This window comes from Drosophila obscura, unplaced genomic scaffold (genome assembly GCF_018151105.1).
Source record: "Drosophila obscura isolate BZ-5 IFL unplaced genomic scaffold, ASM1815110v1 contig_4, whole genome shotgun sequence".
Lineage (NCBI taxonomy): Eukaryota > Metazoa > Arthropoda > Insecta > Diptera > Drosophilidae > Drosophila > Drosophila obscura.
The window spans coordinates 6,997,040-7,014,900 of NW_024542828.1; the positions used below are offsets into that span (position 1 = coordinate 6,997,040).

The 17,861-nt window shown below is 45.6% G+C and overlaps 7 protein-coding genes and 1 long non-coding RNA gene across 8 annotated transcripts in view; 4 read left to right on the forward strand and 4 right to left on the reverse strand.

Moving 5' to 3' along the window:
* LOC121404737 overlaps positions 1-6,081 on the reverse strand; it is a 49,981-nt gene extending 43,900 nt beyond the window's left edge. Inside the window, exons 1-2 of the long non-coding RNA XR_005968175.1 lie at positions 5,994-6,081; positions 5,304-5,782 (exon numbers count right to left, since the gene is read on the reverse strand). This is a non-coding gene — a long non-coding RNA (uncharacterized LOC121404737). The remainder of the gene's footprint in view (positions 1-5,303; positions 5,783-5,993) is intronic.
* On the forward strand, positions 1,271-2,865 carry LOC111065871. Its single transcript, XM_022354311.2, has 2 exons — positions 1,271-2,564; positions 2,631-2,865. Exons 1-2 carry the CDS (start codon positions 1,383-1,385, stop codon positions 2,769-2,771), a joined length of 1,323 nt encoding a protein of 440 aa, XP_022210003.2. The 5' UTR covers positions 1,271-1,382; the 3' UTR covers positions 2,772-2,865.
* A 762-nt stretch (positions 6,082-6,843) lies between the features above and the next one.
* On the forward strand, positions 6,844-7,467 carry LOC111065821. Its single transcript, XM_022354245.2, has one exon. It carries the CDS (start codon positions 6,844-6,846, stop codon positions 7,465-7,467), a length of 624 nt encoding a protein of 207 aa, XP_022209937.2.
* Positions 7,468-7,667: 200 nt separating this feature from the next.
* LOC111065815 lies at positions 7,668-8,477 on the forward strand. The gene has a single exon (XM_022354237.2). The coding sequence runs from the start codon at positions 7,683-7,685 to the stop codon at positions 8,391-8,393; it is 711 nt and encodes a 236-aa protein (XP_022209929.1). The 5' UTR covers positions 7,668-7,682; the 3' UTR covers positions 8,394-8,477.
* A 3,682-nt stretch (positions 8,478-12,159) lies between these two features.
* Positions 12,160-14,610, reverse strand: LOC111065737 (protein TAPT1 homolog). Its single transcript, XM_022354111.2, has 3 exons — positions 14,328-14,610; positions 13,658-14,268; positions 12,160-13,602 (listed from the first exon to the last, which is right to left on the reverse strand). The coding sequence occupies exons 1-3, from the start codon at positions 14,530-14,532 to the stop codon at positions 12,337-12,339; spliced, it is 2,082 nt and encodes a 693-aa protein (XP_022209803.1). The 5' UTR covers positions 14,533-14,610; the 3' UTR covers positions 12,160-12,336.
* A 288-nt stretch (positions 14,611-14,898) lies between these two features.
* Positions 14,899-15,702, forward strand: LOC111065773 (nuclear cap-binding protein subunit 2). The gene is made up of 3 exons (XM_022354164.2): positions 14,899-15,015; positions 15,072-15,289; positions 15,358-15,702. Exons 1-3 carry the CDS (start codon positions 14,968-14,970, stop codon positions 15,554-15,556), a joined length of 465 nt encoding a protein of 154 aa, XP_022209856.1. The 5' UTR covers positions 14,899-14,967; the 3' UTR covers positions 15,557-15,702.
* On the reverse strand, positions 15,627-16,654 carry LOC111065772 (peroxiredoxin-5, mitochondrial). The gene is made up of 3 exons (XM_022354163.2): positions 16,498-16,654; positions 16,174-16,308; positions 15,627-16,108 (listed from the first exon to the last, which is right to left on the reverse strand). Exons 1-3 carry the CDS (start codon positions 16,600-16,602, stop codon positions 15,779-15,781), a joined length of 570 nt encoding a protein of 189 aa, XP_022209855.1. The 5' UTR covers positions 16,603-16,654; the 3' UTR covers positions 15,627-15,778.
* A 565-nt stretch (positions 16,655-17,219) lies between these two features.
* Positions 17,220-17,828, reverse strand: LOC111065775 (ubiquitin-like protein 4A). Its single transcript, XM_022354166.2, has 2 exons — positions 17,705-17,828; positions 17,220-17,639 (listed from the first exon to the last, which is right to left on the reverse strand). Exons 1-2 carry the CDS (start codon positions 17,750-17,752, stop codon positions 17,295-17,297), a joined length of 393 nt encoding a protein of 130 aa, XP_022209858.1. The 5' UTR covers positions 17,753-17,828; the 3' UTR covers positions 17,220-17,294.
* Positions 17,829-17,861: the final 33 nt, after the last annotated feature.

Consider the following 17,861-nt stretch of genomic DNA (forward strand, 5'->3'; position numbering starts at 1 on the left):
CAGAAAAAAATACTTTCCGACATTTAAACGAGTTCAAAGCAAAAAGTAAAACAAAACAAAAAAAAACTCATATGTAAACGCCCCAAAATGTGGGCAAGCAGGCAGCAGCAGCAGGCAACTATCTATAGCTGTATCTGTAGCTATGTATCTACGTTACTGCTGTTGTATCTGTAGCTATGTTTTGTGCTGTTGGCCCACCCGACGTGGCCATAATAAATGCTTTGTGTTTTGTGTGTTTCTCATGTTAAACGTAAATGAGAGAGATATATAAAATGTTAAGCACTTGTTGAATGCTTAGATTCTAGGATTATTCGCATATATTTCCAAGCAAAAAGGTGAAACAAACAGCTCCCACAAATTTCATTTGCCACTTCATTAGCGAAACATTTTGTCGCCTGTATGCCACAGCAGCAAAGATCCCCCCCAAAGCTAATCCCATCCGCATCTGAGATGTGGAACCACCCAATGGCAAAGCATTTTCCAACCTCCTCGGCAAGTGTCCAAAGTGTCAGAAAAAAAAAAACTTTAAACCGAGACAAAAATTTAATTAACTTGCGTCTAAAGCTGTTGAAAAATCTTAATGAAACATTTCAATTTTCATATATTTTTGTAACTAGTTTCTTTGTACGTTTTTCCACTGCTATTGGATGATGAAACTTGTTTTTTTTTTTGGTAGAGAAAGAGATCGCTTCCACCCAATCGCTTAATTGATGCCAAAGCAAAATGTTTTGGAAACAAAGGCCCAAGATGTGCCATAAATAAGAACCCAAACAACTTGGCGGCTCATTAGCAGAGAGCACCGAAAAGGAGAGAGAGAGAGAGAGTTTTGGGCAAAGACAGATGGAGAGTGAGAGAGAGAGAGGTTCAAGCAGTGCCGCCTGCCACGAGCAGCACCTGGAAATGCACCTGGAAAGCTGATGCTGTATCCCCGTCGATTTGTAGGCGACCCCATGCCTGGGCCTTGGGGTGCCATAAAACAAAAATCAGTTTGAAATGAAAACATATCGATGGCTCGTTAGTTGCTTGATCGCAGCAGGGTGGTTAAAGCAATCCAATAGCCATTAGAACTACTACAAACGATCGAGCGATATCCGATACGAGAGTATGGCATGGAAATTATAGCCACAAACAGCAGTCAAGCAGTCAAGAGATTGTCCGGTAAAATGTCAGGTGTGGCAAATCAAAACACGAACAAAAACCAGAAAAAAAAACCCTCACTGTCTCCCCCCAAAAATACATAACCCAGTAGCAATTATAAACTATTTCACTCACTTGCTAAATCCACACTTATTTTTTGTTTAACTTTATGTCAATTTTCAGGGTTACAAAACAACACACAACAAAACACAATCGGAACAAAATATAATAATCATTCTATAATTATGCCAGCAACGAACAAATTAATGCTCACAAAGGGGCAGCGATCCGGCGATCCAACGGAACAAAAGGAACTGGCCGAAGTGCAGACGATCATCAGAAAGCTGGACGTTAGCAAGCAGGTGATACTGGGCAGAGTCTACAAGAATGTGCCCGATGCCTGCAATGCCATTTGGAAGAGTGAATACAATTGTCTGGATCTGCAGAAGATGGAGCTCAAGTTGCGTGGCTCTGATCTGCAGACATTTATCCAGAAAATGTTTGAGGACTTTCGCAGCGCACACTTTCGCAGCCAACAGTTGCAGGACGAGATGAATGTCCTGGATCAGGCGGGCATCAGGGAACTGCCGAATGTCAAACGCTGTGTGATTACATGGGGCACGGTCATGCAACGCAGAACCACCACATTCCCTCAGTGGCCATTTCATGCATTGCCCCCGCTGATGCGGAATCTACGTTATCTGGAGATTCATTCGCCGCTGGAGGTGTGCTTTATTGAACAGTTCAGGCAGCTGGAGGAGCTGCGTTTTCATGGCCACGTGGAGAACTGGGTGCTCAAGGGCATTCTGTCGCGTGGCTTGCCCCTAAAAGTGCTACATTTTGTGGGCTCTCATTCACCCGATCTTCAGGGCATTTCGCAGTGCACACAAATGGAAAATCTAATGCTGAATCAGGCTGTATTTCAGGCCAACAAAGAGGAGATCTTTCAACTGCCAAAACTTCATATATTGGAAATTAAAAAACTCGCCGAATCCAAGGAAACAATGGAGACCTTATGGCAGATTATTCGTGAGCGAGAAAATCATTTGAGAATATTTCGTTTGAATTGCAGTTTCATGAACAGCGCCCAAGACCTGATACCATTCCGGCTCAATCGCTGCCGCTATATGGATGGCCTGGAGCTGATTGATTGCAATTTTGGCAATCAGGATATATTGGCTCTGGGCCTGCCTGTCACCTATAAGCATGCCGTCTTCTGCCACTGTTCGAATCTGATGGATGACCAAATTTTGGACTTTATTCAAGCCAACACAAAGCTAAAGCAGCTTGTGTTTATCGATTGCCCTAGCTTGACGGAGGAATTGCTACAAAATATTTACAAGTTGCGACGCCATGAAAAGAAATCGCATTCGTTGAAAATCAAATTCAAGGGATCGCCCGACATTTGGGAGGCATATAAGAAGAATGTGTGTAGAGCTTTTTGTTAGGGATCTCTCCCTTTCATAATTGTTATATTTGTTGTGTCTTTATAGTTTCGCAACTTTTGGTCGGATCGCGTGGATGTGCTGCAAGTGGAGCGCTTCAAAAAGGACTACAATCCGCTGCAGCATGTTCAGTTCTTGTTCAAGGACCCACCCATCAATGTTACGCCTGCCAAAGAGTCCAAAACATAAGTGTTTTTTGCTCTGAAGAATAAAGAAGCTCAGCCTGGGTTGCCTTTGGGGCATCATTTATCTTCAGTCTATCAGGTGGCACATCGAAACCAAACCAGTCTCTACTACTGGGACTGGGACTGGACTTCTCTCTTCTTGCTAATTGGCCGCCTGCCATGTGGCGATTTGTCATAGTCACCGACTCCACGCATGCGCCACGCCACGCCACTCCACGCACTATCCTATCCTACCCCAAAAGCCACACACGCAACACACAGAGCACAGCTACACGATTTTCAACAACAAAATTTGTCATATGTGACGATGGAAGCCGTACGGACGGACGGACGGACGGACGGACTACGGTATGGACAATATGTCCAAAAAACGGCGTGGCGTCTAGGCTGCGTTTCAGTTTTGGGTTTTTTTTTTTTTTGGTGCATTTTGTCAGTCTGCCCCGCCGCGGCGGAATGCCAAACAAATTTGTGAACATGATGCAGTTTACAGCTCCATGGTTACGTCTATCGTTGTCGTCTATTTGCTGGGGGGCCCACCCATTGTTATAATTATTGGGCGCCCATGTGCAAGTGACAATTTAACTCTGGTTCTCTCTGGGTTGGCATTTGTGGAGCACGACCGACCCGATCCGACGCGGCGTTGCGTCGGTAAACAAGCGACATGTGTGTTGAAAGTAGTTCGAAGACGAAGAGTTGTGATCGAAGAGCGGCAATAAATTAATGGGTTGGGTGGGGTGGGGAGGGGGAAAAGTTCGATTGAAAAGTTGTGAAACAACTGGAAATTCGATCTTTGAAGTATTTTAATCGATGCCTATCGAACTATTTACGATTATTCGATGGCCAAATAAAGCGGTAAAAGAGTGTTAAGTAGCGTCAAGAGTTTTAAAATTGAAATTCCTAAGAAATCTCTACATACAAGTCTTTAATAACTTTGGCGATCTCACAGCCCTCAATTCCTTCAATCGGGACGGGGCTCCTTTCCTTTCCTTTCCAGTTCCCTGAGCTCGAGCTCGCCTTGGCCACTAATTCGTTTTCACACTTTTCATATATCGGACAGGTCGGGAATGGCTGGCGGCGCATTGGCAGCGCCTAATTTCATACGCCAGTCTTAGATCCCCCCCACCAACTCCGCGCGTACCGTCTCGCGTTGTGGCAGCCGATTCCAGCCAGCTAATATTTATATTTGCCCTGCATTTCTCACTCGGTCGATTGCAAGCGATTTGATAAGCAAATGGAAATGCAGTTCGCAGCAGCGGTTCGATCGGGAGCCAGAAGTTGGGAGGGAGGGAAGAGGAAATAGAGGAGAGGCCAGTCAGACGATGGCGGCGAAAGGTGCAAATAAATAATTTGCAGTAGCCGCGACGGCCACCAGGCGGCGACCACTAGACGACCCACTGTTTGGCCTACCTCTTGTATTCTCGTTCGATACATACATATATGTGGACCCCAGCACTCATACCAAACGGAACGCGACGGCCAGACAAATATTTTATTGCAAATTTGCTGATATTGGACGACAGGCGGGCCACTGGAGCAGTTTGTACTGCCGCTGCTGTAGCCATTGCTGTTGTCCGGCTGTTTTGCATATTAAATTTATTTTATTGAATATAGGAATAGATTTAGTTTGATATTCGAGGGCGGATTGTAAAGTTATTCAAATGGTTTTCAAAAATTTCAAATTTCAATTTCCAAAATCCCGCTTTTTCCATTATTGATATTTGAATTGTTGCACTTTACAACACCATTTAACTATCGATCACTTCCCACCCACGCATTTTGCCAAAAAAAATACCAAAATTCGCATAGATTTGTCACCACCAACTAAACGGTTCTTTCTCTTCTCAGCTGTATGGGTCTGTGTGTCTGTGTAACCTGCATATCCACCCTCTCACTTGCACATACAGTTTTCTAACTTGCATTGTATTACCGTTTCCTTACGCTTGCAGCTTCTATGTGTGTCCCACTCTCTCCACCGCTCTCACGACCTGGGCCGCATAATTGCCATGACGCGCCATGGAAGGAGACCCCAGCGGGCGATGAATTATTAATTGCCGTTGATTTGCATTGAGATTTCTTTTTGGCCGGGCGGGGATCATTACTGGGGGACTACCAGCATCAGCAATATCTTGGCCAGCATAACTGCAAGCCAAGTGTAAACATAATAATCAACGGGCATTATATGCCGCCGATATATGGCGATCAGTGTATGCGCTTTGGCCGCCGGTCACGTTGCAGAGCCCCACAATTGACACCTGAGAGCGTTGCCCGTGCCTATTATTGTTGCTGCTGCTGCTGCTGCTGCAGCGCCGCAATAATTGTTATTTATGCACTTGCATTTAGCTGTATGTATGCAATGGCGCATTTTCCGGCTGCCATGGCCCTCCCCTGGCAGGGGCGTAACGCGAGCAATTTGCAGATTACATAAGAGGTTAGGCTCTCCTAATTGTGAGAGCAAGGGGCGGGGAGGGCGCATGCTGATTCTCAATACGATTATTGCATTTAAATATTCTTAGGATTATTGTTTGTTCTGACTTACCTTATTTTGGGCGTTTCTTCATAATTTTCGCTCCTTGATGAATGTAAGGTCTACTTTTTTGAGGTTATGTTTAGTTCTAGGCCTAATTACACGCACGAATGCTTCAAGATGGCCGTCGAATGCACTCGCGAACGCACTCGAAATAAACCGACTATGCAGCGAAGGGACATTCAGAGGGGCACACACGCGCTTAAGTTCAACTTGATGGCGGAGAAGTGACTACTGTGCAGGAGACGAATGACGACAGGGGGGGGCCTCTTCTTGCCTTCTCTCATTTGTGATCCCTGGAATTTCGACTGAGGGATAAAGGCAAAGACGAAAAGCCTTTGTGGCTCGCTCCTCGGCAACCACTTAAACTCGCTTAACGCTGTTCGCTTGTCAAAATTGCAGCAGCCACCGGTGTTCCTCACCGCCGCCCCCACGCACGACCGACGAAGAAGCCACAAGAGATGACGCAGTCGAAAAGGTTCCTTCCTCAGCTGTGGCCAAGTGAATTAACCCTTTTACTTTGCGCGCAAACACACACACACACACACACACTCGCTGGCAGATGGCAATGGGCAATCCAGTGACCACAAACTACAGAAGGAGGAGGCAGCCAGCAGCCCAGAAGCAACAGAAACTGATTTGTATTTTTCTTTTGGTTGCCTGCAAGTGTGGCTTCTGTGTTTTTGGCCAAGAATAATTTACCCCAATGCGAAAATATTAGACACACAGAATAATTTAAGCGAATCGCGACTGGCGAAAAATGGCGGACAAAGAGGCATTAGTGTCAACAATACAATAATTAGGATAATTATTAATTAGGATATGCCAAAAAACGTTGTACAGCACTCCTACTACCAATGGGCAAACAGCTTTGAAGCTGTTGAACGTTGTGGAGCACTATTTAAATGTCAACAACCTTTGCAGGCGAATTTCACGAAAAATATAAAGAAATTACTTGTATTCGGTGCGAAAAATCATAAGAAAGTCTTAATTAAGATTTCCTGTTGCAGATATCGATGATGGGGGGGAACTCAATTCAGAAGCCAAGCCTTGGCATACTAACATTTTGGCGCCACATTTTATGGACGTATGTTTGTACGTTTATTTAAATGCTTACTCGACACTTGAGCTGAAGCACGGTGGAGAATTGCGCGTAAATTCGTTGCGGTCTCTCGCGTCATCAACATAATCGCCGTCAACAGCAGTCAACAGCATCAAACTGCCAAGAAAATGTTGCTACTGTTTCCAGCAAACCACGACAACGGCAGCGGCAGCGGCACTTGGAGACAGAGAAGCACCAGAAGCAGCAGCAAATGTGAAGTGGGTTTTTTTTTTATGATGAGCCCAGGCAGCACTTTCAAACTGAAACGAGACGAGACGAGACGAGACGGACCCACAAACACAAAAGCGTGTCGTGTCGTGTAGTGTCGTGTGGTGTGGTGCCGTGTCGGACCCTGTCAAACATTCTGTGCGAGATCTGTCCAGTGGAGGAGTTCCCTGCTGCTACTACTGCTATAGAAATTACTGCCATAGATGTGTATGTGTACATGGGATGCGGCCAGTACTGTTCCAGTTCTATACCGTCGAGACGGTGATCAACATAATGCTGATGGGCTACCATATACGCGGCTTCATGTCGCTGGATCTGAGCTTCCTGCCACCGAAGGACCAAACCCCATACTACTTCTATACGGCCACCTTCTATGTCTTTACCACGCTCAATATGTTTGCCAGCATTGGTGCGTGCACCGGCCACGAGTCGGTGCTGCTGGAGGAGATCCTACGCACGCTCACTGGCTGCATATTGTACATGATTATCTCGCTGATGACGCTCAAGGATGTGGAGAATGATTTCCATATGATGTACATTGGCATGGGCGATCCCAATCTGCCGGAGCAGCCTGTGCATCCGTTCTTTGCCTATCTACGCTCACAGGCGGTGTATTCGCTGGTCTGCAGCATCATCTATCTGCTGCACTGTCTCATTGTCGTTGACGTAATGCTGTCGTATGAGGAGGGCGATTATCGAATGTATGACACATCCGATGAATCAGACGGGGAGGATATTGGTTTCATACCCGTACGCTTATATTTTTGTGGTGCCTATGTACAGGAGCGCCTCGAACAATATCGCTGGTTTCGTGAATTCTCGCATGGCGGACGCATGAGCGTCTAATCGTGCATGTAATTCGTACGAGTATGTGGCTTGTCCTTGGAGTCCTCCTCTTATTTTAGGTTTTGTTTTCTTTCTGAGTACTGGCAGTTCTTATGACGTGAGAGGGCTTATTGACGACGAATGTGTCAGCGACAGACTACACACACACACACACACACACACACACACACAGCCAGTGACAGCAGCATTCGAGAGCTGGGGAGCATCATAAAAATATGAAGCTGCCTTCTTTTACTGTGACGCGTGCCGTGCCAGGTCTGTCAGATATAGAGGTATACATATATACATATGTATATACGATGCGGCCAGTACTGTTCCTATTTTATACCGCCGAAACGATGGTCAATATGATGCTGATGGGCTTCCATATACGCGGTTTCATGGCAGAGGATCTGAGCTTCCTGCCCATAAGGGACCAAGTAACGCACTACTTCTACACAATCACGCTGTATATCTTCACCGTGCTGACAATCTTTGCCAGCATTAATGTGTGCTCGGGCAACAAGGCCAGCATTATGGAGGAGATCATACGCTCAATGACCGGCTGCATATTGTATGTGATTATTTCGCTGATGACGCTCAAGGATGCCGAAATGGATTTCCACTTGATGTACATTAACATGATGGATCCGAATATGCCGGAGAAGCCGGTGCATCCGTTCTTTGCCTATCTACGCTCACAGGCGGTGTGTTCGCTGGTCTGCAGCATCATCTACCTGCTGCACTGCCTCATTGTCGTTGATGTCTTGCTGTCGAGCGAGGAGTACTCTGATGGGGATGAAGATGAACGCTCGGATGAATATTCGGACGATGATACGGACTATATGCCCGTGCGCTTGTATGTGCTTGGGGAGACGCTGCAGCAGCACCTCGAACGCTATCACTGGTTCCGTGAATTCTCTCATGATCACCGCATGAACCTCTAAACCATTTCATACGCCTTTTTCCCCCCATATCATTTTATTGTACCGCTCTCTAATTAAAGTCTGCCTTTCTTTCTCCTATGACGTCAGTGGAAAAGCAACAGTCTTTTTTCGGGGGGGTGCATCGTGCAAAGAGAGAGAGTGAGTAAGAGAGAGCTGTTCCATTGACGACAATGTGTCACAGATAAGCAGCTGTGTGGCCTGTTGGCCGGGGTCGGAGCTGGTGAAGGTGAAGCTGGGTGCTCTAGCCAGTGCGCATGCCCCCCAAAAAGAAAATCAATAAATTATGGGGTAAAACGGCAGTCAAGAGCAAGGTGAAGCATTGCCCTGCAACTGCTGGCTGGCTCCATTGCCGGGTGCTGTGCTGCGTACTGGGTGCGGTGCCTGCCTCTGACTGCCTGACTGCCTGCCTGCTTTCATTCATAAAACTACGCGTTCACTTTCCTTTGGATGGCTGTGTATCGTACATACATATATAGGACTCTTTCTCCCTGGTCTTGACTTTCTCAAGGCTATTTTTAACGCATGCCAAGCAGCATCAGCCGGCCGGATATTGAAAGGTTCTTATTTGCTCTCCTCTCTCTTCCTCTTTGTTGTGGCTCTACCACAAAACTACGAGTATTGACCCAAGGCACACACACATTTGATATGCAATCAAGGCAACGAATGCTACCCATAAATATTGATGGTGGCATAAAGTTTGCCAAAGTTTTTGCATCTCATGGGCATTAATATTTAAGAACAGAAGGAAATTAGTTATTAAATTAAATGTATTTGTTTGCTGTACTAAATCTGAGAAAGCAATTGATTATGGTCTTTGTTCAGAGTTTCAGTGCTGTATACAATTTATACCAATACAAAATCTGAATATAGAAGCTAAAGATATTAAAAAAAATAATTAAAGTTCTACTTTTAAGAATTTATTGCATTGTTACACGGATTTTTAGCACCCTAAACGTAGCTTAACAAGTTTATTTCCGATTATAATACTAAATTTCTTGACTACAGTGATGCATAGACTTAGATATTATTTAAGTTATATTTTTGGTAATTTATTTAAATATTTTAAAGCTCTGATTGCACCTCGAACAGAGCATATCGACTATATTTATTTAATTAATGGATAAGTCAATAATTTGCATAGTTCCTTAGATTCCCCCAATCCGTGCAACATTTCGGGGCATCGTCTCCGAGATGATAAATGCATAAAATTATTTGTATGCAATTAAAAAATAATAGGCACACAAAGGAGAGCACACAATCAGCTAATGAACTTCCCACACATGATAGAAAAATGTAATACCCCGCAAATAATGCGCATACGCCCCGTAAACCAGAGATTCCTTTACAATTCCATTCAAATTCCCTTACAAAAGCAGATGCACAATAATTTTGTAATGCAGAAAAACATTCAAGCCAACCCACAGCACAGTCACATACCTTTGAGCTGCTGCTGCTGCTGCTCCTGCCGCTACTCCCCCAAATAGGATTATGCAAGAAATCCTTCCTAATGGCCACAATAATTCATTGCCCAATTTGTGCAGGTTTTCAACCCACAGGAGCAGCCCACATTCAAGCGCGACATTAAATGCGACGAACCGCATAAAGAACAAAAAAAAAAAATGTTACATTTAACCCAACGCAGAGGGGTAGGGTATGGTATCAACTTTTGGTTCGCCTACGCAGAAAAGCGAATGTGGAAAATGTGAACTGAGCTGCGAAATGCGAAAGGGAAAATCAATAAGGACGCCATCGTTGCGGGAGCGGCGTGTCCTTGAAAGCAAAGAGAAAACAGAGAGCCATTCATGAAATTAGCAGGAAATTTTCATGAATGAAAAATAGCCAGGCGCTGGCGAATTACAGGGGTAATATTTTCGAAATATTTGGTGAGCATGCGCCCTGGCCCATGGCTCCCAAAGGGGGTCCACTCTTCGAAAGTGTGTGTGTGCTTTTGTACCCCTGTTGTCAGGGCACTGACGCAACCGCGCGATGCGCTTGATCCAAGGTCACGCGTAAAATTTCATTCATAAAAACGAAACGCCCCATAGGTAGAGCGTAACTCCCTCTGCATACATACTGTACATCCGGCTCTGCCTGGGAGTGTGCTGCGTCCTTGTGCGTGCACGCGCGTGTCATCTTAGGCAAGCCGGAGGGTGGATTCGGTGCCAGAACTCTGTTTTGCGGAAGTGGGTTAGGCGGCGCGCCTCTCCCTATTTGCAGCTTGTTGATTTTTCTACGCGTGCAAACGCAAACAAAGCGGGAAACCATTTTCATTCATGAAAACCCAAAAAAGGCACCTCCAGCGCCAACCCACAGACAGGGAGGGGACAGGTAAAGAAAAAAACCACAACAATAATAACCATTTTCGGAGAATAATTTCTCGCTAAGCTGAAAGCAATTTTCGCCCTGGGGATTTTTGTGTGTAAACTTTTCCAAAGCCTGAACATGGGGGAAGCGTAGCTTAGTCTTTTGGTGTAAGCATAAGGCCAAAGGTTACGAAGAATGCTAATAAAATATTAGCGTAAATGTTTTGCCATGTGCCGCCATGAATAATTAAATTAATCGGATTTTCATGGTTTTTAATGGTTACCTCTGTAGTTTCAGATTCATTAAAAATAAAGAATACCCATCAAAATGATTGGAAACCTTTTATCGAATGCTTACTCATAAACGATAAGAAAAATCGATTAACTATTTTCAATTCGTTGCCTGGATAAGCGATAAACGATATCAGAAACATCGAACACTAATAAATCGATAGCCACTTTTCAATTTATTTCCTAGATAAGCAATAAACGATGTCCTGAACCCTTCTATCGAAAGCTCAAATATATACGAAGCTAAATCGATAGCCGATATCAAACACTTGCACATAAGCGATTATAAAAACCACAGGTGTTTGTGACAAGAACCACAGCTTGAAGCATTATAAATATAAACAAATTTATTTGGGTCTAAGTAAGCCTCGCTGTTTGAATCGTTTTGGATGTCATTTCTGAATTCAGTTCAGTCACCGGCTCCCCATTGGTGTTCTCCTGCTAATCCGATTGTAGGGACGGGTCCCGTGAGTGGTTCCCTCAGTTGGTCCGTCAGTGGGAGCAGCATGTGAACTCCGTCAGTGGTCTTTCGAATGCCTACCTTTCCCGTCCCTAGCTTTTTTCCCGAGCGGAGTACTATGCCAGGGATGAGAGGACGAAACCAGCATGATGAAGTAAGTATCTTGGTATCTCACTTGCTAATTATTCGTATATTTAAGTGACTATCTTTTAAATTATAGCCGTATGCCTGCAGGTTCCTTTAATTCCTTTAATCGCTGATCTCCTCCGGCTCTGGCGGGTCTCAGCTCGCCTTCGACGCGATTGGGTACCTGCCAGTTCTTCAGCTGAATGGAGCCGCTGGCCACCTTGTCCTTCAGCGACTCCAAATTTATTTTGTATAAATCCATGTGTGTGTATCTATCAATGTCCTAGATATACTAAAATAAAATCCCTTCACGCACAAAATTGCATTTTAAATCACAAATGGTTCCTTGGTTCCTTGGATCCTTATCATTTGCCAATGCCGCCACCACACCACAATGTCCACAGGTCTCGCAGCCAGCGATTGAAGAGCTCACATGCCAGAGCTCAAAGGCCAGAGCCTAGTAGTTTGCACGATTCCCCCTGGCACCAGAATCAGGCCTGTTTGTATGTTCACTTCTTGTGCTAAGTGCGTTTTGGTTGCCATTCTATTGAGTATTATTCACAGAAATAAGCAGAAAAAAATGAGATTGACTTTGGGGAACATTAAAATCATATTTTCCTTAATAAACTAAATACATATCGCTTATCCTTACGTACATATTTCTATTACAAAAACGGCAACTAAATTGTTTTACAAAATGAACAAAGACGCAACTAAATGAACGATAAAATCAAGAAACAAATAATTTAGCATCGATTTATGGCTAGAGCTGTGTCGTTTGACTGCTGCCAGACATCCCGCCAGATGCGCCTGACTTTTCGGCCAGACTCTGGATGAGCGGCTCCGATTCGGAGCGTTTGTGTGTGCGCTTGGGCGGACGCTTCGCCGCCTGCTTGGCCATCATGCTGCTGCTGCTGCTGCTGCTGTTGGATGCCTCACCACCGGATGAGCCAGAATTGTTGAGTTGCAGCAGATCTGGCTGGCTGCGTGCCAGATCCTGCTCCTGGTAGACTTCTTGGATGGCAGAACTGATATTGGTGTTGGTCACCTGCTCGTTGAGGCACACATCGTCCAGAACCACATCGCTGTTGTAGAAGAGTGCTGTGGCGCCCAGTTCCAGAGAGTTGGTCACATCCAGCTCCTGTTCGCTGACGGCCTTCTTGGGTGTGGACGTGGACTGCACCGATGCGCGTGAGAAATCGTGACTCATATCAGCATTTGGTGGGGTCAACATAATGGTCGTCGCGCTGGCTACTGCTGTTGGTTTGCTTGCAATGCTGTTGTTGTTGTTGTTGTTATTGTTATTGTGGTTCGGATGGGGGTGATGGAATGGCTGTCCAGTCATCGAGGAGCTGCCGGCTGTGCCGCCAACAAAAGGCACATTAGTCATGCTACTTGGCGTGGAACTATTGCGTTCCGTTTGATGCTCCTTCATCAGTTTGCAGGCCTTGCCCAGGGCACAAATCGTTAAGCAAATCCTCAGACCCAAGGCAAACAGATAGGCCAGCAGAAAGAGCAGCCACGCAGCCAGATTGTGAAAGGAAACGGCCGTATAAATAGCCTTGATCAGTACCACTGACAATGGGAATGGTATGAAGCCCATGCGGCGTGCCACCAAATCTGAATGATCCGAAAAGGCATGCTTCTGCCTCGTCTGGGTCATGTCATAGGCGAGACTGGTCGTATACTCTCGATAGATGCTCTCGGGCAGCTCATTGAAGCGCGTGATAAAGGCATGCTTCACCCAGTCAATGAGTATTTCGGTGAACAGCACCGCAATGCAGTCGGGCACCATCACATAGAACTGCGTGAAGCTCCAGTCAAACTCTTTCATCGTCTGAATAATCACAATAAACAGTAGTATGGATAAATGGAAACGTTCCCTCACATCGCTGCAGGTCAACTGGAACAGATTGTTTTTGTCGAACTTTTTGAAAACAGATCCCTTGAGCTCCACGAAATTATTGGAAATCATAATGGTCAGCAGGCCCTTGTTGTTGGAGTTGAGTGCCACATTCAGGCAGGTGGCCTGCAACACAAAAATAAGTCAATAAAAAAGATAGAGAAGTATCTGTAGAACCCACCTGAAACATGATTAGACCGCTGTGTAGAAACACATAGGTGAGGGTTAAAATAACATGCGTAAAGGAACCAAAGTGCTCCCGCTTGGAATTCTTTGGTTCGGTGGCCGTCCAGAACAGAGCATCGATGGTATCCTGGCCAAAGGCCGACAGCAGACGATCGCCCACCTCCAGCATATTGTAGAATATGTACAGCTTAATAATCGATTGCGATTTAATGATGTGATACACCCGATTCGTGTCCACGAGCAGCATCAAGAGCGTCACTGTTATCCAGATGGCACCTTTGAGCAGATCACAGATCTCGGCGGGTGACAGTAAACGCTGTCCACTGCTGCGCAGTCGGCAAATCCTTGCCACTGTCCTTGTGACCAGTGCCCAGACGGCCAACACGAAGCGCACGGGCAGAAATGTGTGTATGTAGAAAAAGGAATCGGCACACTGCATTATCCCATAGATCATGAAACGCTCCAGGTCGCGCGGTATCCTCATGAAGCTGTAGATCTTCTGGCGGCGAGCCGAATACCGCTCCTCGTCATGCTCCAGCATGTAGCCGCGTGTCATTTCCACTTTGAAAAAGTCCAGGAAGGTGTTCGCACCGGTCTCAGTGGGACCTGAAATATCCACGTGGATCACTGTGAATGAGAATCGCCACAATATGAATAATATTTACCGTTTTGAAGTCGCTGCTGTGCTGCCGACGACGCTGCCGTCGCCGCTGCAACGTCATCCTGGGAGAGCGGCAGCTGCTTTGGTTTCTGTTGTCTGTTCTCTTCTTGGAGGTGTTGGAGCTCCTCCACGCGACTGCTGGCACCGCTGACATCGCCACGGAATCGCAGCTGACGCTTGTTGCCTCCCGAATTGATTGAATTTTGCATTAAGTACGAAATATACCCATAAATTTAATAATAACAACGAGCCAAGAACTGGGAGCGGAAATATACTGAAATATGCAGTATATACCGTAAATATACTGTGGAAAAAAGAACTTAACCCACTTAGCCCCCATCTATTGCAACAGGTAAAAACCTTGGGTTAAACCGCAGAACATAATACTATTTGTATATGTTCCTTGTAAATGATTTCGTTATCTTTCACCTGAACTGCGTTAAAATTCTTCACTTCCAAGACTGTGAGAGCAGCAAGAGGGCTGCAAAAACCATATCTGCACTATCGAAACAAATTAGTCCGATTGTCAAACTATCGAAAATACCAGAATTGCTGGCATCGGAAAAACCTATCGCATAGCTCTCACCTCTATAGACAGGCACAAAAAATATTAATTTTTTTAAATTTTAATTTTACCTTTAAATATGGCAACATCTGTAGAATTAAGCTCCTACCGCGATCAGCACTTCAAGGTACGTTTCATTCGTAGTGCATGGAACCTCTTTGTACAATTTTTGCCATCCCAAAGGGCTCACGTTCGGAGCAAGAGCGCTCTCTAAAAGATTCTTGCACACTTTACGTGGGAAATTTGAGCTTCTACACGACGGAGGAACAAATCCACGAACTGTTTTCCCGGTGCGGCGATGTGCGTCTAATCGTAATGGGCCTGGACAAATACAAAAAGACACCGTGCGGCTTCTGTTTTGTGGAATACTACATCCGCAGCGAAGCGGAGTCCGCCATGAGGTAGGCAGGCGTCTGTGGAGACAGCAACAACAATAAAATTGCATATGTGTATTTTATCTTTCGTGCAGATTTGTGAATGGAACACGCTTGGACGATCGTTTGATTCGTGTCGACTGGGATGCCGGCTTCATTGAGGGCCGTCAGTATGGACGCGGCAAAACCGGCGGCCAGGTGCGAGACGAGTATCGCACAGACTACGACGCCGGACGTGGCGGTTATGGCAAATTGCTCTCGCTAAAGATTGCACCCAACACCGACAACCGCTAGCGCCCTAAGAGATAGAGATAAGACTAAGGCCCCCTCCCCCTCCCTAGATATTAAAGCAAACACATTAGGATAACTTGTCTAATCGCATATATATTGTATGTTCTACATAGTTTCTTTCCAAGATAGAATTGATATCATTTCCCCTAGGCCTAAAGTCCTACTAATTGAGTGATTTTTGCAAGTATTTTGGAAGCGTTTCGAGTTGGCTGTTTCTCTCTGTGATTATTTCTTGCCAATATTGTTGGCCAGGGAGCAGCTGAGGCCAGTGCCATCGGGCTCCACATTCAATTCGGTGACCTTGCCGTTCTCCACGACCAGCGAATAACGCTTGGAACGAATTCCGCCCAGTGGTGGCAGATCAATGGAAACATCCAGAGCCTTGGTGAAGCCACCAGCTGGGTCGGCCAGGAGGCGAACTTTGCCGCCAGCGCCATGCTCCTTGCCCCAGGCAGACATCACAAAGGGATCGTTCACGGACACGCAGACAATTTCGTCGACGCCCTGCTTGGATTTCAGCTCCGCGGCAGAGCTCACATAGCCCGGCAAATGGGTCTGCGATTTGATGATATTGATTATTCGTCGATATTTGCTTATATTCTATTAGGGGAATAATTTACCTTTGAGCAGCCGGGAGTAAATGCACCAGGCACACCAAAGATGATCACTTTCTTGCCATTTACCAGGTCGCCGGTGTTGATTTTGTTGGCTGGGGAGTCCTCGAAGAGATCCACAGAGGGAAGAGCATCTCCAACCTAAAATATCACACACACACAGGCATAGAGGACAAGAAAGAAATGTTAGTGTGCGTAACCTTGAAGCGCTGCACATTCCGTGCAATTCTCTTCCGCCCCGAATCAATATTTGTATGCAAAGGTACTACTGCCTTATGTAATCCACATCTGTGTGGCGGAGGGGAGGGTATGTTTGCGGCGACTACTTACTTTCACCATGGCTGGAAGATTTCTGGACAAAGATCTAACTTGATTGACGTTGGACAGCGTCGAGTTAACCACACGGCCAATAAATTTGCACGACAGCACTCGCATTCTCTTTTCTGCTCTTCTTCGCACCACACTCTGGTTCTGTCAATGGTTACACTGCAGCGGTCGGATCAGGTGGCAACGCTGGACGGGAGTAAAAACAACAAGCAAATATATATGGCATACGAACAGTGGACAAATAGAAGAGCGTCGTCACCTTTAGTCGTTCCTCTGGTGTAATGCTGTGCCTGAATGCTGTTTTCTTTTCTTGGATAATAGGTAATATTTATAGTTTCTGTGTTGCAGTTGCCAACACTGGCTGAGGCAGCTGCTCATTTACGGTAACAATACGAAAATGTATTCTCCCTCCAGTATCATTCCAGCAATTTAGTAGGCTAATAGAGAACCTGCCGGACATTGCAATCCATGTTCAAAGCGACCAACAGGAGAATGATGACCACGTGGTATTACAGTGCCTTCTACAAGGACGCCACTGTCCGCGAGCGATACCCGCTCAAGATGCGCGCGTGATAGAGGCAGCCCAGGAAAATGCAGATCAAAACAGGGAAAGCTTTCCAGTTACGTCCGAGGTGTTCCAAGATCGCCAAAAATCACCGGAGCCGGCCGTTTTTGAAGGTGAAGCAGCGAGTCCAACTACAGGGTAAGAAATAATCAAAAAAGTCTTGACATCTTTCAGTTTTTAATTTTTTTTGTTAATCTTTGAGTTCTAGGAAAGTGGCTGAATTGGGGCATAAAGTTTATGTTGAAACTTTGCCCATTGTGCTCTCGGCAAAGCGCTCCAAGTCGTCCAGACTATGCTCCTTCAGTTTTTTTTCAAAATCGGTCATGAATTCGTTGGTCAAGCGCTCCGCCTGCTGCTCCGTGTAGAATTTGCGAAAACCGCGTAGGATGCAGTCGCGCAGGCAGGGCTTCATCACCACCAGGTTGAGTTTGGTGCCGTCCTTGATGTTTGCATACGAAGAAATTGTCAGATCATTGTTCAGAGGACGTCCCAGCAAGAGTAGCTTTTGATTGGCCGCAGATATTTGCAAATTTGCCTCAATTTGTTGCTTCACCTCCAAAATGGTGTTGGTCGGCAAGACCTGTGCGAAAATGGCGGAAAGTAGTACAAATACATGGCAACTTTTGTTTATTATTCGACACTCACCTCGAGCGTGCAGTCCTTGCCCTTGAGAACTTTAATTGTAATCTGCATTCCAAACGATTTAATTATTGTTACAAATAAATAAAAACATCGGCCTCCACCAGCCAATATCAACAATCAATAGTGCTGCCACCTGGCTGTATCTACAGAGCCGTCTCCG